The sequence below is a fragment of the Apostichopus japonicus genome, chromosome 23 (genome assembly GCF_037975245.1).
Source record: "Apostichopus japonicus isolate 1M-3 chromosome 23, ASM3797524v1, whole genome shotgun sequence".
In the NCBI taxonomy this organism is placed as follows: domain Eukaryota; kingdom Metazoa; phylum Echinodermata; class Holothuroidea; order Aspidochirotida; family Stichopodidae; genus Apostichopus; species Apostichopus japonicus.
This window is the reverse complement of record NC_092583.1, coordinates 1,358,528-1,378,000: the sequence shown is the minus strand read 5'-3', so window position 1 is coordinate 1,378,000 and position 19,473 is coordinate 1,358,528. Positions and strand designations below refer to the sequence as shown.

Below are 19,473 nucleotides of genomic sequence, written 5' to 3'. Positions count from 1 at the left end.
ACCCCCTGGCTGATATCTTTGAACTTTGATTTGTAAGTGTAATTGTCTGCAGTTTAATTTGCATAGGCCTACATCCTTTCAACTAAGCTTAGGCTATGCGATTTGACCGTTAGCCTCCTTTGATCAGATTCCTCTTGACTGATAGCCTTTATTATAGGCTAGCCCCCAGGTTAGATTAAGTTCGTAAAGGCCTTGAGTTAAGTTGACCAGACATCCATTTGTTCCTTGATTTTCCTGGGACAGTCCCTGGATTTCATGTACTGTCCTCAAATTAAAATTGTCCCAGGAATATGCTCAAATTAGTAGAAGGCCCTGAAAACAATTTTAATTTCACCTTTTAGTTCATTGCATCAATTTAAGTAGCCTTCATTTAGTTTGTTTACAAATAGTCTAGGTTTCTAAATTGGTGGGGCTTATTCGCAGGGCAGCCCTGCGAATAGCCGGACACAAACATCTTATTTTCGCAGGGCAGCCCTGCGAATAGCCGGACACAAGTATCTTATTAACAGGGCAGCCCAGCGGACAGCCGGACACATACACCTTAAAATTAACAGGGCAGCCCTGCGAATAGCCGGACACAAGCATCTTATTCACAGGGCAGCCCTGCGAACAGCCGGACACAGACACCTTATTTGCAGGGCAAATGCAATTAAGTTCTTCTTATGTCAGTCGGCTCAAAAACAATATTTTCCTAATAATTCATGACATTTAAAATGTAGCAGGAAATTTCTCCGTAAAAACCGGCAAAGACGGTGAATCTGATTCTGAAAGCCTGAAACTGAAAGACATGCAAGAACTTCGGGTTTGCGCGCCGTTAAGGTGCAGAGGTCAAATGAATGACGTCACATCAAAAATGATGTCATCGAAAGCCAATTATAAACCAAATTTCAAAAATATCACAGTCCTGCGAATAAGGTGTCTGTTCTAAATTTCCAGCATTGAAATTGTTGCTATAGTCTTAACTCTTATTTAAATGTGGATTGCTACATATATCAGCATTAAAGAATATCAAAATGTCAATTTTATTAATATTAATATATAAATTCGAGCTAATAGTTGAAATACATAGGCCAACACAGAAATTGACCAAATCATAACACAGATTTAGCCATGGCACTAAACTACATCTCATGGATGCTTTATCATAGAAGGTTTATCTTTTGTTGGATTACATTAAATAAGTGGCAACTGTAGAATAATGGACAGTAGGAAAGTTAAAACTTAGGCTATATGCTGGAAGACTCTGATTTAGACAAGTTAGACAACTATAGCTACTTTTGAAGGCTAGATGGATATGAAGACCAGGCCATGTGCCATTCAACATTTTTTTCTCATCTAATTGCAAATAACAGTTATGTATTCAGGATACCAAGTACTATGCACTTCTCAAAGGTTATAGGACTGTTCAATGAGGATCACAGACTCTAATGCACCAATGTTTACAGTCTGTAGAGTGAAAATCATCGAAACATGTAAGAAACTGGCAGGGTCAACCATGGCACAGACTTAAAATTCGTTATTATTCAAGATAAGAACTTAAGCTGGTCTACACATGAAAATTTCAATCCCCAGGGATGGATTTTGGACTAGTGGAGACAATCTATGAATTTTGTGGGAAGCTAACATCTCTGATCCTGAACAGGATATTTCAGCTCACAGTATGTTTCTTCTCTCTGCATTAAGAGTTGCTAATGTAAAATGTGCATTCTTACCATCAGTACAGTAGTTTCTGTTGCAAAAAAATTTCGCGGTCCAGTTAACCACATGCTTCAGTTAATGTTATTTTGGCGCAACATTTGTGTGTAAACTACTGTACTTTAGAATATTGAACTAATTTTTTTTTAATCTACATTGCGTAAAAAGCTATTCACATAGACCTACTGTAATTTTCGTATAGATGATTGCTTGCTAAGAGCCCAGGATAAATGTTGGATCAGATTTTATGGATTTGTGGATGTGTAGTTGAAAATGAAGCTCGAACAGGCATGTACATGCAGTAGTACAGTGAAATGGAATTAAGCGAGAGATATGCACACTGTAGGTACTGGGATTTTGAAGAGTTGGTTGTTGGAATCGCTGCAAGGTCAAAGCACGGAGCTACTACGGAGTTGGCGAGAAGGGAAGTACAAGGGCGGATGAAGGAGGGGGGACTGGGGGTAAAAATTGGTTGAAACGGCAGGGTGGTCGAAAGGAGGGGTGGGCCGGGCCGCCCCTGAAAAACAGCGAAGCTAAAGGCACTGAGCATTTCTGCCCTATATATTGTGTATAACATTCACAGAGTATAGTTAGTGATACTACACTTGTATTAGTAACAGTAGGTCATACGATAAATGTAATTGGTTTTCGATCGGGACGCAAGCTTTTTTTACGAGACGCAAACTTTTTCGGGTGCTTGCATCTCTAGGACGCAAACTTTTTTTCTCTAATAACATTACTGGGTGCTCATATAAAAGTGTGAAAGATTATATGTAGCAGAATGGGGTGAGAGTGTGAGGGAGAGGGCATTGTTGAAGGGATCCGGGACATATTGGAATATGTCCTACTTTATTCAATTTCAACTTCCATGTACACATATTTAACGATTGTTCTTGTCAAAGTGTCTGCCAATCCAAAAGTCATTAGGAGAGATCCCCTCTCTTGGCTTCCTAGAAGATACTTGTAATCATGCAGTAAACGTGGCAAGCCATTTTAAATATTTCACAATCACGTAATTGAACTTTGTCCATTAACGTGGTATCTGACACTCTGGCTTCATGAAAGATTTATTGATTTAACTGTGGCTTCACTAATGAAGGTGTGTGCACACTATTGAAGTCTATTGTTTACGTCATGGATAAAGATGTCACAGTAGTAACGTCACAATTGTGTCGTCTACAGTACGCTGTAGTACAGTGTAGACATACTGTACGGTAAGATCAATAATTTGTTAAATTTATGCAAATTTTATTAAAAACTTCAACTGATATCAACAATGAAGATTCTCTTTCTAAAGTGTACAGTATGAGTAGTGCTGTTTATATGGATAGGTTGCAGAGACAGGTGGAAAGTAAAATCTGCTTCAATGGTTTTCTTTGTGACATACATGTACGGTGTACGTTATTGCTTGACATACATTACACTGTCAATTAATGCACTAGTTAGTGTTATCATACATTTTTATTTCCTTAACATTTGTACAGTACTGCATGAACTTGCAATAACAGACTGAATATTTTTCTCTTGTTGAACATTAGCTATATAGTTTCTGTGTACAGTAGATAACTGCTAAACACAGGCGCGTAGCCAGGAATTTGCCAAGGGTGGGGCGAAACTGTAGATTTGGCATTGCAAACTATCTAAGCGTAGGCGTGAAGTGTACAAGAAAATTTTTCTGTAACTGCCTCCCAGATCGCTGGAAATGGCACTTCCCAGGCTTTGTCAGTTGCATCTTAGCATTTTCTCTTTTGAAAATACTAGCGATATCATAAATACATTAAAAATTTTTTTTTAAAATATACTCAAGGGGGGGCAGCTGCCCCCTTCGCACCCCCCCTTGGCTACGCGCCTAGCTAAACATCTGTACATTTTGTATAGCACTTGCAGTGTGATACTGGATAAATGATTCCCTGCAGTTATTCTGATCTTTACGATTGGAATGATCAATGTTAAACAATAGAAAGCCAAGTTCTGTAAATGATCAAGTGATGACGAATAGTTTGTTATCAGTTCACTAAGTACAAATTGGGATATGGACTTTGATTATTGTAAACAGCAAAAACCTCACGTAGCATCTCCCTTCTCTATCTTTGTTTCCGAGTTGAAGCAGCATAAAAAATGGTTGGATTTCCTTTTATTAATCCAGAACTTAATTAATGAATAATGACTTGTTGTACAGAACTTCCTTCCTTTCTGATAGCCAACGAAAACCAGCATGGGACATATTTTACTTGTACATTGTATCAAGTCGAAAAATAAAAAATTGTTTTCTCTTCAAGTCTTAATTAACTGCTGAAGATTATTTAAAGGAAGAAGTCATCCTCCATCAGGATTATATGATCAACTAGATTCTTGATTCAATTAGCTGCGATTTCCTCCATCAAGGCTATTTCCGGCTCTTACACACTTTTGAAGGTTCTGTTTAGCCTTCTCGAACATTTGGATACATACACTTTTGGATACTGTACACTGTATACATATATTGTGTCTACATCATATGCACAGCCACTTGCAGTGGCGTACTACAGTGTCACTCACACTAGTGACTCTCTGTAGGTGTTTTACAGTACAGTGTATTAAACCATGGTGCCTATGCCATTGTAACATACAAGCATTATGTTGAATGGTTAAATTTCTTTATGGATATTAGTTTCTTATCAAATTAAGGAGGTATGAAGCTTGAGGAAGTATACAATATGAATCCTGAAGGCAAGTTTTTTTTATCTTTCTGTCTGTCCCTCTGTCTCTGTCTCTATGTGTCTCTTTCTGTATTTCCTAATTTGGAAAAGTTTGCTTTCGTAAGTCCTCTTTACATGTGTGAATATACACTGAAGGACACAGTTAATATTTCGATTAGTCAGGGGATAATCACTTTTTAGATTTTATTATGATTATTATTATTTACCAAATTTATATAGCGCTCTGTTCATGCTTAAGTATGTTCAAGAGAGCTTTACAATGACAACAAAATGACGAAACCCTTAACATATGAATATGAAGATTAAAATTGACACAGCTATATAAAAAAAAAATTTATGTAGATCCAGTACAGTAGTTTTAAAGGCTCTGAAAGTTTCTCGTTCAAAATAATGTGGTTCCTGTGTAGCCAAACCTGCGATACATCTCTGCACTCTGTACAGAAGTTTGACCATTTTGCATAGCATTTTGCAATGGGATAACGAATAAATTATTTCTTACCAGTTGTCTGTACCATAAATAGCATATACTGTACAGTATTTGATGAATATTCAGTGATGACAACATCAGCTTCTCTTCTTGTGCTGGTTGGGTTCTTTTGTTTTTGTTTGATCTTTTTTTTTATGCCACTGAAAGGTGGTAGCAATATGATTTTTGGATTTTATTAATTTATAACAAGGCTACTGTAACACTGACAGTACAGTAACTACAGTAGCTTGTCTGTCTGTCGTATACATCTTCACTCTTGCTGTATCAATCTGCAGTGTGATACTGTAGGTATATTTGCTGCAAGTCGTTGCTAATACTTTCCATTTACATCACTGTATATAAACTATGATGTTTGAAAACTGGACTCGTAATTTTTTTGCCTGGCCTCCCGTCACCACCCAGATTTTCCTGTTTGCACTGTTCCTAAATTTCATGAGTATACTATAGTGGTAAATGAGACAATAGTGCACATAAGGACATTTTTGCCACAGAGATGATCAACCTTATTGTACAATAATTTTCACAAAAAATTTGGCAGTATCGGTATAAGGTACCCCTTGCCCCCATCCTCCCCCCCCCAAAAAAAAACGCCTACAATATTAGGAAAGAATGTTGGTCTTGTAAGTTATGTACCTTGGACAATGAATATATATATAATAATAATATATGCAAATGTCATAATTAATTAGTTGTCTTATTAATGACACTCTCTTGTCCTTTTTCACCCTGTACATATATATATAGATTACCTAGTCAGTGATTCAGCGCCCGAGGACCTTCCTTCTCCTAGCGGCTACCCCTCCTTGATGTGCCCCCAGCCAATCTCTGGCAAACTGGCTGAGAGGGGACACGCGAGGAGAGAGAATCCAGTGGTCGATCCTTATGAGGAGGACGTCTTTTCCTCTGAAGTCTTCACAGATGAAAATGAAGACTCTATAGCAGGAAATGAAGTCAGTGAAGCGGGGACGCTCACAGGTAAAAATTTGTCAGGGCGCCCTCACTCTCCTGCGTACTGTCGTACTCGGCGCTCCGGCAGTATGCAATGCTGTAGTTTCTTCCATACAGTAGTACAGAAAGTCAGTGTGGTGTCCAAATCACTTTGCGAGATACCACATAGGACGTACAGGCTGCCAAGGTGTTACACATATATATGTTTGCAACCACATCTACAGTACTGATTTCGCTTAACTCCCGTTGAAAAAAAATCAACGATCGATAACAAAAGTTAAAAATCGATAAAAAAAGTTGAAAATCGGTTAATTTCGTTGACAAGATTTAGACTACTGCGGGCACGGTTGTCAACGAAGTTTCAACGAAATTTCCACGAAAGTTATCGCGATCAAAAACCGCAAAGGCAATTCTAGACATATCAAGGTTGTGACTTGCGTTGAATCCTTAGTGTAACTACAGCCGTTTTCAGACTCTACCAGAAGTTGCCGAGGAATATTACAAACGTTGCAAAAGTTTGATTGTATATAAGACGGAGTAAGTTCTGTACTAGGTGTTTGAAAAATGATTTGGCTAGGATAATAAAAACTAGTCTTGGTCGATCGTAACAAGCACATTCTATGACTCTTAAGTTGTAGGCTAGTATTAAACTAGGATCAGTTTAAGTTAACTCACCAAGGAACGCAGTGTCAGAAAAACAAGAAAAAAAATATCAACAATGAAACAGTCGTAGCTGGATATCAAAGAGATCTTTATTCCCAATAAATCCCTGTGTTACTTGACGTACTACAGTACCGTTACTACAGAACCGCACTCACTTTCAAACTTTTCTGAGAGCGCATTCCGTCCAAAAATTCTCCCCGACTTCAATGCACGCAAAAAAAAAAAAAAAATGTTATTTTCCCCCTAACCCGTTACTGTAAGTTGCCCGCGAAAGCAGATGGACTGCCCTGGTAATTAAGGTCGCAGCCTGGGTCTGGGCTACCTATAGTATGCTGCTTACATGTGCATTCCCTACCCTGGATATCCCCACCACCAAACTTTTTTGAAAGGCTTAGTCCAATCATAAACTTGGCTTTGCCAAATTCACGCCTACCTTATGTTAATTAGCATAGTATTTATCTTCGTGGGGGTTTAGCACTGCAGAACCTTCATGGCTGGCTGCCTCTAGAAGCAAACATTATTTTACCCCTACTGTTCGTAATGGAATGGATGTTATCTGTTACTTAGTTAATTGAAAACCAAATATTCATTCATATATATATAAGTAGAACAATCCAGCAGGGATAAAAAGTTTATCTTGAATGAACCAATCAGAAGTCGTGCTATTAATAAAACTTGAAAACACCTGGCCAGCAAGAGAGTTGCAAACATTTGTTTCCATGACTACTAAGAAAATAAAGCAGTGACTTGGGGCCCACGTTGGGTAGATTTCTGTGGAAAATGAATGTATTTTCATTGCTTATTTGAGTATTGTATATTGGGAAGAGCTGATCAAACATTACTGGGGAGGGCTTTCAACTGGCCTGACGGCTTTCAACTGGCCTGACGGCATGTATATTTATTTTAATGAGTAGGGGAAGTTTTTATGAGTCTCCCGGTATGCGTCACATGAGAAGTAAATGTTTTGTTTTTCGGTTTTATCATCGTTTTTCAAGTGGAACAACTCATAAAATCATATCAAATGAAAATAATATAAATTTGAATATCCTTCCTTAGTTTTACTAATCAGGAATGCTTGATAAGGCATGCAATGCATCGTTCGAAAATGTAATTTTAAAGTAGAATTGAAAATGAACGACATAAAACAATATCTGTGAAGCGTGTTGAGCACAACTTTGTTGTGAAAGGAAAACATAATGAACGATGTTTACTGCGTAAATAAATTTCGCGGAACTGGTAAAGAGAAATTACGTACTGCAGCTTACGTCGGAGAAGCTCATAAATGACACAGGTGGATAGAGCGCATCAAAATTCGGTTTAGGAAATCCCTGTACAGCCGACAAAAGTTGATATCTCCTTCCGTTTTCGAGTTATAAGCGATTTTGTGTTTTTGCGATATGGTTTTCAGTATATTTTCATTGAATAAGGGCGTTTTGTTGTGTGTGTTTAAATAAGGGTGTGACCTAACAGATATTTCGCTAACCGTTTCACCGTATCGCCTGCCGGTCGGTTAAACGTTTAAACGCCGTTTCCCGATCGCGGCTTTTTCGACGCACAGTTACTTTTAATGACAATAGGACGTTATGAGTACAATAATTAAGGTTTTCTTTTCCAGCAGGTAGCAATTCAGGCAGCAAGACAACGATCAATGTATGTTAATTACTAATTAGGCCTAATAATATTGCGAACCTTTCGTGTAATAATAATTGCCTAACACACATGATCAGTATTCGTGGTCTTCAGAAGTTCAGATCACTGAATTTATATAACTCGGCCTTCGGCAACGTCCTAACTTTTGAAGAAAAAAAAACAATATATTTGTCTATCAATCACAAGATTTTAAACAAAAACTCGCCTAAATTAGCAAACTTACCGACCTTTCCTACTTACTCATTAAAAGTCATGTTAAGAAAACAAATTACGCACGCACGTGTTGTGCGTTGGGTTGTAAAAATCAAGTTGAAATTGGTTTGAGCAGCCTCCGATTTCATTTTCTTTCTCTTGTGTCACATACATGATACAGAACCTTACATTTGATACAAAAGTTACTTCAAACAGCCTCTCAAAATTTTTGTCGCAATAGGTTAAGATTTAACCACGCTGCGTAGTACCATTCATAATTTGCATATTACACTAGGCGTCCAGATGGCGGGAGAATATAACATCATGTTCAATGTGTTGTGTCGTTCCCATGGTGCGATGAACTTGGGCAAATTGCCAAGTTCGAATGTCAATGACCTACTTATGTTCTGTGACCAATGTCAGTGGGAATTATGTGTGTAAAAACTTGGGTTTTTCCATTTGTTATATATGTAGAAGTTTTTCCGTAAGCGGAGCGAATTTTAGGGCGGCTCGTTGATTGTGAGGAAGCACTTATCTAAGCATCAATCTTTGTGAAAAATATCGTAAGTTTTTCATTTTCGTTCATTTTCTTTTATGTTTGCCGCAATCGCGCCCGCAATGCATGCACAACATAATACCATGTGTGAAAAAATGGCTGTTCACGTGCGGACCTGAGAGAGCAAACTGGCCTTGTGTTGTTAATGTTATGACGGTACTTTCTAGAACGACCATTTGCGTCTTTTGGGGTCAACATATTTTCACACGGGATTTCACCATGCCATTGATCGATGTACACGGGTGATATGTCGCAAATATAAACTGAGAAAACGAATTGACGACACTATCATGAGCTCATGACTATTGGCCTACTACTTTAGTTATATTAAACACATTATTCATGCCTAAAACATCGTTTTTCTGTTTTTATAGATAGTTTGCAGTACATCGTTTGCAGTACATCGTTTGCAGTACACAGTACATAGTTTGCAGTACAAGTTCTTTACATATTTTAAAATAATTTTCATGTTTAAAATGTAAACAAAATAGAAAAAATAAAAAGAGAAAACGCCTTTTTGAAAAATGGAAGCGTCCTCGCAGAATGGGCGGGGCATCTTTATTTTGCTTCAAGTAACATGTTTTCGCTCAGAAACAGTTTCATACTCCAACTCTAATAAAAATCCAAATTTACATCTCTAAAAAATAACTATTTTTCGTAATCTGCAAGTAAACCAAGTTTATATGTCCATTCATTGTTATTTAAATGGTTAAACAGCACTCTAATTTATCTGGAAGGGTGCCTCGTGGTATATAGCTTTGACTGCAATCTCTCTTGCGGCCTGGCGAAGTTAAGACTTATGTCACTGTGTTTGGGGTTCACAGTTATACAACGTCCCCCGTCAGTTTCACTGCATGTTTCTTTGAGTGTTACTACTCATGCAAGTACAGGAATGGTCTTGAGAAATTCCTGCCTGCAAACGACTGTTCCAAAGTCTAATCAATACTAGTAAACGAAGTTGCTCGTTTTCTGACGTTTGGCGTAACCACACATTGACCTTCTATTTCGTTTAAAAAAGAATTTCAACGTATCGTTGAAAATTCCACGAAGGAAATGACTGAGATAACCAATCGTTAAAATTCGGGGAATTTCGATAAAAATCGGGGAATTTCGATGAAAAAACGTGGAAATTCGGTTATTTTCCTTTTAACGAATTTTAACGGGAGTTAAGCGAAATCAGTACTGTATGGGGCTGATAAATGATCTGACTGGATATGGTACAGGTGTGTGACCAGATGATATGTAAAAATCTGCTAGTTTCCTCTTTGTAGAGTCTTTCAATATAACAAAACTCGCTTTTGAAACCAAAAAAAATATATCTGTAAACTGGACATGGAATGATGATAAGACCCCCCCCCCAAAATGGAATATCAGAATGAACCCAAATGATAAACTATATACATGAGGTATGTCAACAGCATCTGTCACAATACCACCCAATAAAATGAAATAATATTCAAATTAAAGAAATCAAAGTTATATCTTCAAGCATTCGGGACTCTGGCTGGGCGTGTGGTGATAAGACGGAAAAATCGATTTATGCATGCATAGAATGATATTGATAGCTTTAATACTGTACTGTAAGTAGAACTGTATAATCTCTTTTTGCAAAGGTCTTTGGTGGTTGTTGGATTACTGTCTCATATTTAAACAGAACTTTGCAATGTATTAACACTAAACTAAGAACACATGTGTCTGTGGTACTGTTGATAAACCATAGAACTGTCCAGTTGGAAGGGGAGTGGGTGGTGTATTTTATAGGCACTGATCACCCAATCCTTGACTGAGAGGTGTTCATCTGCCATCTAGATGCGGAACTGTTCTGAATCTCTGGATGCTTTCAGTTTAGCTCATGTATAGTGCACACCTCCCACCGCACCACTTAGGTGTGCTTCTGGGGTGAGGGAGCCAGCAACCCCCCACCCGTCAGTAGTTCCTAAGCTGCTGTGAACCACTGATTGGCCCATGTGGATTTCTCTTATAGTGCCTCACAGCCTATATTAGCTCTTGACTTATGTCAATCTTCATGGGCTATTGTTCACTCTAGCATTCATAAAAAAAAAATTAAAAAAAAAACATAACACACTTCAGTATCATTGACTGATCAATATTTGCTTGTACAAGAATGAATGGCCTGTGATGATTTCTCTGTTTATCTGACATATTTGGAAATTCATGTACTTGTGTTTTGGTGCTGGATTGTGGGAGAGTGGTGACCTGGGGGGGGCAGGTAGGGGGGTAGACAGGGAGTATATCAAGGACTACAATCCTGGCCTTTCATAAACCCTGTTCTCTCTTTTGAAAGAATATTTCAGTTCTGTCTGAGAAATGATATACCATACTTTGTCTCACTTCTCAGACCTCCACAATTCCTCGAACATTCCAGAAGTAGAGATCCTCAGTTTACTTGAAGAAAAGATCCCGCTTTACAACCTGCGGGTGAACACCACCTCCCGGTACTCGTACGAACACAGCGACTGGCTACGCTCTGCCCGGGGGTCCCCCGAGGGCGCTCAAGAGAGCGATGAAGATGACCTGGACCTGTCACCGGTCATGATGGAGGAGACACTCAAGTACTTCGGTGAGTAGAAGTATTTTCTTCCCTTTCTCTCTCATTCTGCAGTTCCAGGGTTCTGGCGAGGTCTCCAGTCTTCTCTTCCGATCAGAGTCAGGCTGTTGTTTATGTTACAAAGAAGATTGGTCGACTCTAGAAATTTAGAGGATTTAGAGCACTTTGCAGCAGATTCGGTCATTTTTTTTCCACACAGGTTAATAGTGCAAATTGCATCATTTGTTAGGTATACCAACACAGTTGTGAAGTATTCTCTTCTTGCCCAATCTCTTGCAATCAGCTGTTAATTTTTTTTAATTTACACCGGAAGTAAGAACAAGTTCAGTTCAGTGATATATATTATTGAAATCGTAGTGAGTTGAAATAGTACATATAGTTGGTATATATATATGCAAATTAGGTTAGGGCTAGGTGTAGCACATCTGCTCTGAAAGTGTGGTAGGCTAAGTTTTTATTTTGAAAAGTAATTGACCCTGTAATTACACATCTGCTCTGAGGCAATATAAACAAGAATTTATATACTTTGTCAGTCAGTCAGAAGTGGTAGGATGTTTTTTGTTGCCAACACAACCAAATTGCCAATGTTCAGCTCTTTTCCTATGAAATAATTAATATGATCTTTGAAATGTAAAGATGATAAAGAAGGTTCTCTTCCTCTTGACATTGTACCATAACATGATAATTCTCCCATGGATACATTATTATTTGTGTCAACAATATATCGACAATATAACAGTTCATTAACTGCACAGCTTATGTAGTGCAGTACTTAGCAAAACAGTACCCGTGAACTCTGCACAGAGTGCTCGTTGAACTATTGGCTGGGCGACTGGATCAGTCTTTCTGTACAAAGATAACCTCAAAAAAAAAAAGGAATGCCTTTTGTCCTTCTCCTATCTGCAGAATTTGTTGACACTTCTTTTGTAGTGTCTGTGTTTCAGGTTATCAAGTTATTTCTAGTTGATAAAAGCTTTTTTTGTCCAGTTACTCTTTGATATATGGTCAACGTATGCAATGATCACTTTATAATTAATACAGTCTACTAATCTTTAATATCATAAGCCGGGCTGATTAGGTCTCGAAGCCTCCCGAACGGGGAAATTGAAATCTGTTGGACTTAATCTAACATGATTGCCGGAGTCATTTGGACCATGAATATCTAATCGATAACCCTGTACATTGAGTAAAATCATGGACTGTTCAACATAAATGAGGCAGAACTTTGTGAGTACTGACATTATTTTAAAAGAAGTTAAAGTCGTTCAAAATTGTAGCAACTTTTTAAAATATGTATGGCTTGGTTTTAAAATAAAAAATTTAAGCGTTCTAATTTTGCTCTGTTTCCTTTTAATATTAAGTGAATATCACAGCCACAAGTTGATAACATTTCTTTCAAATTTTACTTCAGTAATTTTCCTCACAATATGGTGTGACTATGGCCGCCATTGAATTGAAATAATATGTATTATACAGTAGCTGTTTGTTCATTTTATGTGTACTGTACAGTCAGTCTGCAGTTTTAGTATGTGTGTATACACGTATCTGAACAGAACACAGAAATTAAAAGTTAAATACGGTGCTGTCAACACAGGAAACTCGTTGTTAATTATAAAAATATGTTCCAGACCTTGATTTCCTGTTTTGAGGTTCCAGATGGGCGAAGGTCAATAGCATGGAATATTTTAGTCTTATTTCCTGTACTGCCATATAGAAAATGAAAATGCTTTGTCTTTTCAGTACATGTCTAACAATAACAGTCTTAATTTAACTACAAAAATGCTATATATCTATGTACATAAATTTAAGAAGTAGTTGTTAAACTGAATTGTGTGTGAATTGTTCGTCAAGGTACCTTCGTAAGTAGACTTTCGTCTAACAATGATTAGTTACTACAGCTCGTCCCCTCGCCCCACTCCCTCCCTCCACAACCCTTCTATCCCCCATGTTATGAAAATTACAAATTTTGGTTTGTAGAGTTAACAAACTAGAACACGAAGAATGTCAATTTGAAAAAGAAGGATTTTTAATTTATGCGTTGAGCCAGAAGTACTCATGTACAGCTTCAGTCCGGTATACTGCATAATCTTGACTGCCTCATACTGTAATTCGGTCTCTCTACAGACACATAATTAAGAAATGTCCTATTTTGAAGTTTTGTATTCTCCTGTGTCCAATTCATAGAAATATAAAATTTGAAGTCATTGCAAAGCATTGCAGAAATGATAATAAATATGTATTTGGTAAATTAGTCCCATTTTATTGCATTACACCATGATGACAGTTAAACAGCACATGTGTGAGTGTTCATTGCATGCTCTAGTTAAACAGTATATATATATGGACATCCACTTATCGCAGCACAGAGGCCACATACTGAATCAGTCAATATCCTGTTTAGAATCTGACTAATAAATTATATCTGAGTTCCCGACATATAAACAGAATCATTGCTGATGGTTGTTGACCTGTACTGCTAGGTATGTCCGTACTTGTAACCAAATCTATGATGAGTTTCAAGACCAGTCACATGATACCAGTGACGTACTACGTGGGCCTCTAGGAACACTAACTGTGTGATTGCATTCAGCATAGTCATAAGATGATAGTACCGTCGATACTGTTTGGTCTTTGGGAAAATTACTCAGAAGAAACGAAAAGAATTACGAGAAGAGCAGTGAACCGAGGAGAAGTGGATCAGAGGAAACATGTATGTCCAGTAATTACTGATCGTGTTGCTTGAAAACTTCAATTTGAAGTGAAGTTTGTCACTCTGTTAAATACAGTGCATTGCCAAAATGTCAGTTAAATAATATAACACACACTGTGTGTATATGGCACCGGTATTGTACGGAGAGAACAGCGTTAGTTTAAAACAAAAATCAACATCATTTGTAAAGAAAATTTAGAAAACAACAGACAAAAAAATACAAGCTTTTGTATACAGCGTATATTCAACTCATTACTCATATCATATACCATATATATTATATCATAAAACTGTCTTATTAATTGATATAGGTTTTACACAGTTGACAGTGTTACATGTAATGAAATCATGATATGCTGTATCTTGAAGGATGTAGCTTACAGTTACAGTACAGCCACTCTTTGACGTAATGTTAGTGTTCCGAATACTCACAAAGCAGTCAGTTATTGACTTAAGGAGGCTAAGGTTACTCTACATGACATCATAACAGAATTTTTAATTACTCACCAGTCACTCTTTCATCTTGAAACAGAGAGTAGAGTCTACTGTAGCTATTTTTAACCCTCCATGAATGAAGGAAGTAAATTGTCTCAGCTTGTCATTCGATGGAATGTGGACGACCATTCATATATATTCACTCATGTACGGGTATGTGTGCTGTAGGTTCATGTACAGTATATCTAGCATATCGAGATACAGGCTAATGGTAATGGTATATATAACTGGACATTCCTCTGTGCACAGTACTGTAGGCAGATACAGCAGCAGCACAAGATATCTTTACAATATAACTGTCTTTTAAAATTAACTGAATTTGAATATCCAAAGAGGTGAAAAACTGTTAACAATCTGCTAGTCAACTGCATAATGTACAGTATATATGTAAAGTAAGCAAGAATTATGAGGGCCTGACATTTCAATCCTAGCAGGCTCTTCTTCAGAGGTGAACTAAAATGGAAAAAAGGACATAACCTTGACAAATTTCAGGAATAAAAATGAAGTATATTTGTCTGTGAAATCATACCCTTCTTGGCCGATGTTGAAATCAGTGTCATTGAATAACATTTCATTTTATGGTGACTTGGGTATGTACAGTCTTGTGGTAGAGTTGACCTGATGGTACAAGTTCCATCCATGGGCTAAAGTAACAGATTAGTTTCAGGCAGCAGTACCTTTCCTTGAGGATTCTTATATCTTTCCTTTAGGATATATATATTACCACCTACTTGTAACAAACACAATGTTAAAATGCAACTAAAAAAAAAAAATTATGAAAAAACAACAAAAAACATGATAACTTGTTTAAAGGCCAAAGATAAATAGCAAGATGGTGTGAAAAGAAAGACAAAAGAGAAGTAAAAATTAATATAAATCATGCACATTCAGACAAAAGAAACAGAGCTTCATTGATTAAGTGTAAATGCTGCCCTGTATTATTTCAAAACATTGGTTTAAATATATCGTGGTATACATTCAAGATGTTGTTTTCGTAAGGTACTAATCAAATGCCTGAACAGAGAAGTTCCTTTTTTCAGAAAAATGTTGTAAACAAATTTCAAATGTTTTAAATTAAACATGTATAACAGTATGATCAGTTCAGTGGAGAACAATCCTCAGACAAATTTTAACTGTTACATCCTAGAACAGTGGGGGGCATTACATTGCATAAACAATTTATTTTGATAATCTTTTGGCATAGCGCCACCAATTATGTGTTAATCTTGCAAAATCTCCAACAAATGTAAATGTCGCCCTCTATTGGTAAACTTTCTATCATTATATGGTTTAATAAACACACACACTGTATTGCCGTGATAATATACAGGAGACACACATCATATTGTATAGTACCTACAGTATAGAATATGTTTTTAAAATAAATAATATTTGATTGTTATATCACCTCCTTTCCCATTAGTACAACTCTCTGAATAGCATGTTGCAGGTAGAAATGCCAGTATAAGATAGCTTGATAGGTGTAAGTGTTGGTGCTCAGCTTCCTTCTCTCTCCACGGGGATGTGGGAGGGGGGGGTGAGGGGAAAAGTTAAAATTGTTAGAACATTTGGTTTCATTCCGCATTTAACTCCCTTCTTTAACATTACAACCCTAATGCACAGTGTGCTAGGGCAATAGATAGGCAATAGATGTGTATTAGTATCTATGCATGTTATCTGCCAAATGTTAAACTTGGTTATAAATAACTGTTTATTTAAAGTAGTTTAAAGAATGTTGTATTGTATGTCTTCTTGGTATCAATCTGTTTGTCTATTTTTTTTTTTTTGAGGGGGGGGGGGATGTGACTATCTGAATAGATCAAGTAATTGAATAAAATATCATGGTTTTCCCTCATTTCTAATATTTCTTAGCCCACTAAGAATAACAGTACAGTACATGGCTTGAAGCTCCCCTCACTATTCACTTACATGTATTACTTTAAGTCAATTTATATCCATTGGTCATTTAATCCGAGATCTTTACAACACAATGATGACCAGGTGACCAACTCATTTCTGGTCTACTGCCCTCCATATGACATCATATTGTACATGTATTCAGGTACAGTGCCTGGCCTACATATGATATCAGTCCAGTGTTGAGTACCTAACTCCATGCACACATTATGTACAGTACAATGATAAAAAGGTGGAGGAGAACTGAATTAAGAAGCAAGTCGTTTACAAGCATTGTAGTATAAACTCAATGTAAATACAATCTAAGTACTGTAGAACAGGCCAGTTGGATAACATTTGATCTTTCTTCAAAAGTTGTATGCACATCATGTCAGCCCAAAGCTCTTTCAATTTTCATCAATTATCTACACGTAGAAGTGTACTTTACTTCAAGCCTTGTCACTGATGTACTGTAGCTCAACTACCTTGGATTTCAATAAATTCATAAACAAATATATTTCAATAAAATTTTTTCCATTATCCAATAAAGGGCTTGGCTGTAACCTATATATCTCTGAAAACCATAGAAGTCTATTTGAGTCTTTCAAGAGCACATACATATAATATGTGTGAGTACTGAATATAAGGGTATCATTATCATGTCACCCATAAACATACTGTAGAGTACAGCATTTGTTACTGGTCAAATAGACCAAAAAATTCTACTTTCTTAATTAATGGAGAAGCTTTTTATTGTCATGGTAACATCATGCTCTGCATTTGTTTAACATTATCGAATTCATATACCAAGCAATTCCATTCATTCCAGGGATGTACTGTATTATTTCCATTTGGTATTAATTCTTCGAGACGTCGTTCGTTGTATTGTACTGTACATACGAAATGTCAATTGAGGTGATTAAAAATCAACTTCTAAAGTTTTTTGGGGTAAGAGCAGGCGTGTACGATACATGCAGAGCATTGCTTAACAGTGTGTGTCTGTATACATTTACATAATTAGGTATACTGGGAGATATTTTAAGTATACTGAATAGTGTGAGTTAGCAATCATACGTATGTTTAGTATGATATTGGTCATTTGGTACCCAGTTGTACAAGTCTGTTTGTGTTCAGCTGCTGAGTAAATTTGTCTGTTCGTATTCACCTGAAGCTGCTGCATCAAGTAGGATTTTGATTCTGTTAAAGGGAAACTGTGAGACTGGCTGATACAACTTGTAATTACTTCAATACCTCAGGTTAGCACAGTTTGTGACAACTACAGTAGGGCACAATTGAAGCAGATCTGCAAATTCCGGTATTCCCCTTTAAACTACGTTGTCGTGTAGGATTTATATACTGTTAAAGTGAGACTGGCTGATATAACTTGTAATTACTTCAATACCTCAGGTTAGCACAGTTTGTGACAAGTAGTGAAGCACTCTTGAAGCAGATTTGAAAATTCAGGATCAGCGTATTAAAGAAACGGTGCACTCAAGGTACGCTGAAGACCATCAAAAGGAAATGTAGCCCTTTCCTGATTGATCTCGTGTCGGGAAGATTAATGCAAATGCAGTCTGGAGTGAGAGATGGGAAGTGGTTTGGAAATGACCCTTTATGCAGGTACAGTAGTGCATTGCTATACTGTAGACTGTTGCTATAGACAGAGATAACATGGGTTTTACACTGCACATTATAAGCACAGAATAATGTGTTTGTTTTTTTGCTGCTCAAGCAAAAATGTCATAAAAAATGGCCAAATCAATATAAAACTTTGCTACATCAATTTACAAAGAAGTGAAGGCGGTTACTGAAAATCAAACCTTAAGTCTGTTCAGTTAGTTCAAAATACAAATTTATGAAAACTGTTCTAATGAATTGCTCAAATTTGTAAACTTAGATACATGTAGATAGTGTACATGCCCACAGTGCTGTAAATTTATGATAAACATTGTCCCCCCCCCTCCCCAATGTTGAGTGAGTGATAATTGACAAGAAGGTCTGTTTTTTTGTGTTTTAATTTGGAAACATTTGAGAAGTTTTTGGAAGGTTTAGTCTACTTTGAAGGATTACATGTAGTAAATTAATTTTATCTCTGTCACTGAAAGAAGTGTTGTAGTATATAATGTACTCTTCATAACTATAGCTGTTTGTTGTACATGATAGAGGCCTATTAATTTATGGTACAGAAGCTATTAATGTACAGTATTTATAGCCTGTTATTTGAAACTGCATTGCACACATTTATATCACATACTGTAGCTTTGCTTTATCAAGGAAATAAACACAGTATTACAGTAGCATACTGTATGTAATGTATCCAGCGTCTGCAACCGATCTACAGTCTTGTATGAGGCAGTTTGCATGTCAGGCCAAGCGAATTAAATACAAAAACAGCCATCACATTCTGTACTGTACTAGTTGTACATGTACAGTATGTACCAAACCTGTCTCCTACTTCTGCGAAATGAAACAAGCATTCCAATACTTTTTAAGAAACATTACAGTAATTATGGAGGTGGAAAAAAGAGGCATGCTTGGAGATTGAGACAAGAGAATTCCTTTACTTAAAGGTAAAATATTTTAGGTATATACTGTACTGGCCTGGAAGCAGTGATATGGTTAACCAAAATCCTTTTCACAATCTATGTTACTTCAAGTATTGGAAACGTTTTTTTTTTTTCTGATCGAAGAAGTGGACACAAGTTTGGTATGTACAGGTTATATTGTGTGTTGGTGTTAGATTCTTTGATGTTACTCAAGAAGTAGGTGATAGGCTGGGAGTGGTTGGTCACAGGGGTTGGGGGGAGGCAGCGGAGGTGGGAGGATGCAGAAAGGTTGCCAGGTCACTCTAGACATGGTACATAGAGGGTGAGCTACGATTGTGAGAGGACATATGAGTTGTGTATATATACT

General features: G+C 37.0%; 1 protein-coding gene across 2 annotated transcripts in view; it reads left to right on the top strand.

The window, feature by feature from the left end:
* Positions 1-19,473, top strand: part of LOC139964804 (trafficking kinesin-binding protein 1-like) — a 53,579-nt gene that overhangs the window by 474 nt on the left and 33,632 nt on the right. The window contains exons 1-3 of one of the 2 annotated variants that reach the window (XM_071966780.1): positions 4,192-4,404; positions 5,626-5,856; positions 11,250-11,471. In XM_071966780.1, coding sequence (XP_071822881.1) covers positions 4,368-4,404; positions 5,626-5,856; positions 11,250-11,471 — 490 coding nt within the window. In that variant the 5' untranslated portion in view covers positions 4,192-4,367. Of the gene's footprint in view, positions 1-4,191; positions 4,405-5,625; positions 5,857-11,249; positions 11,472-19,473 lie in introns of those variants that run through there. The other variant, XM_071966781.1, reaches the window with a different exon arrangement.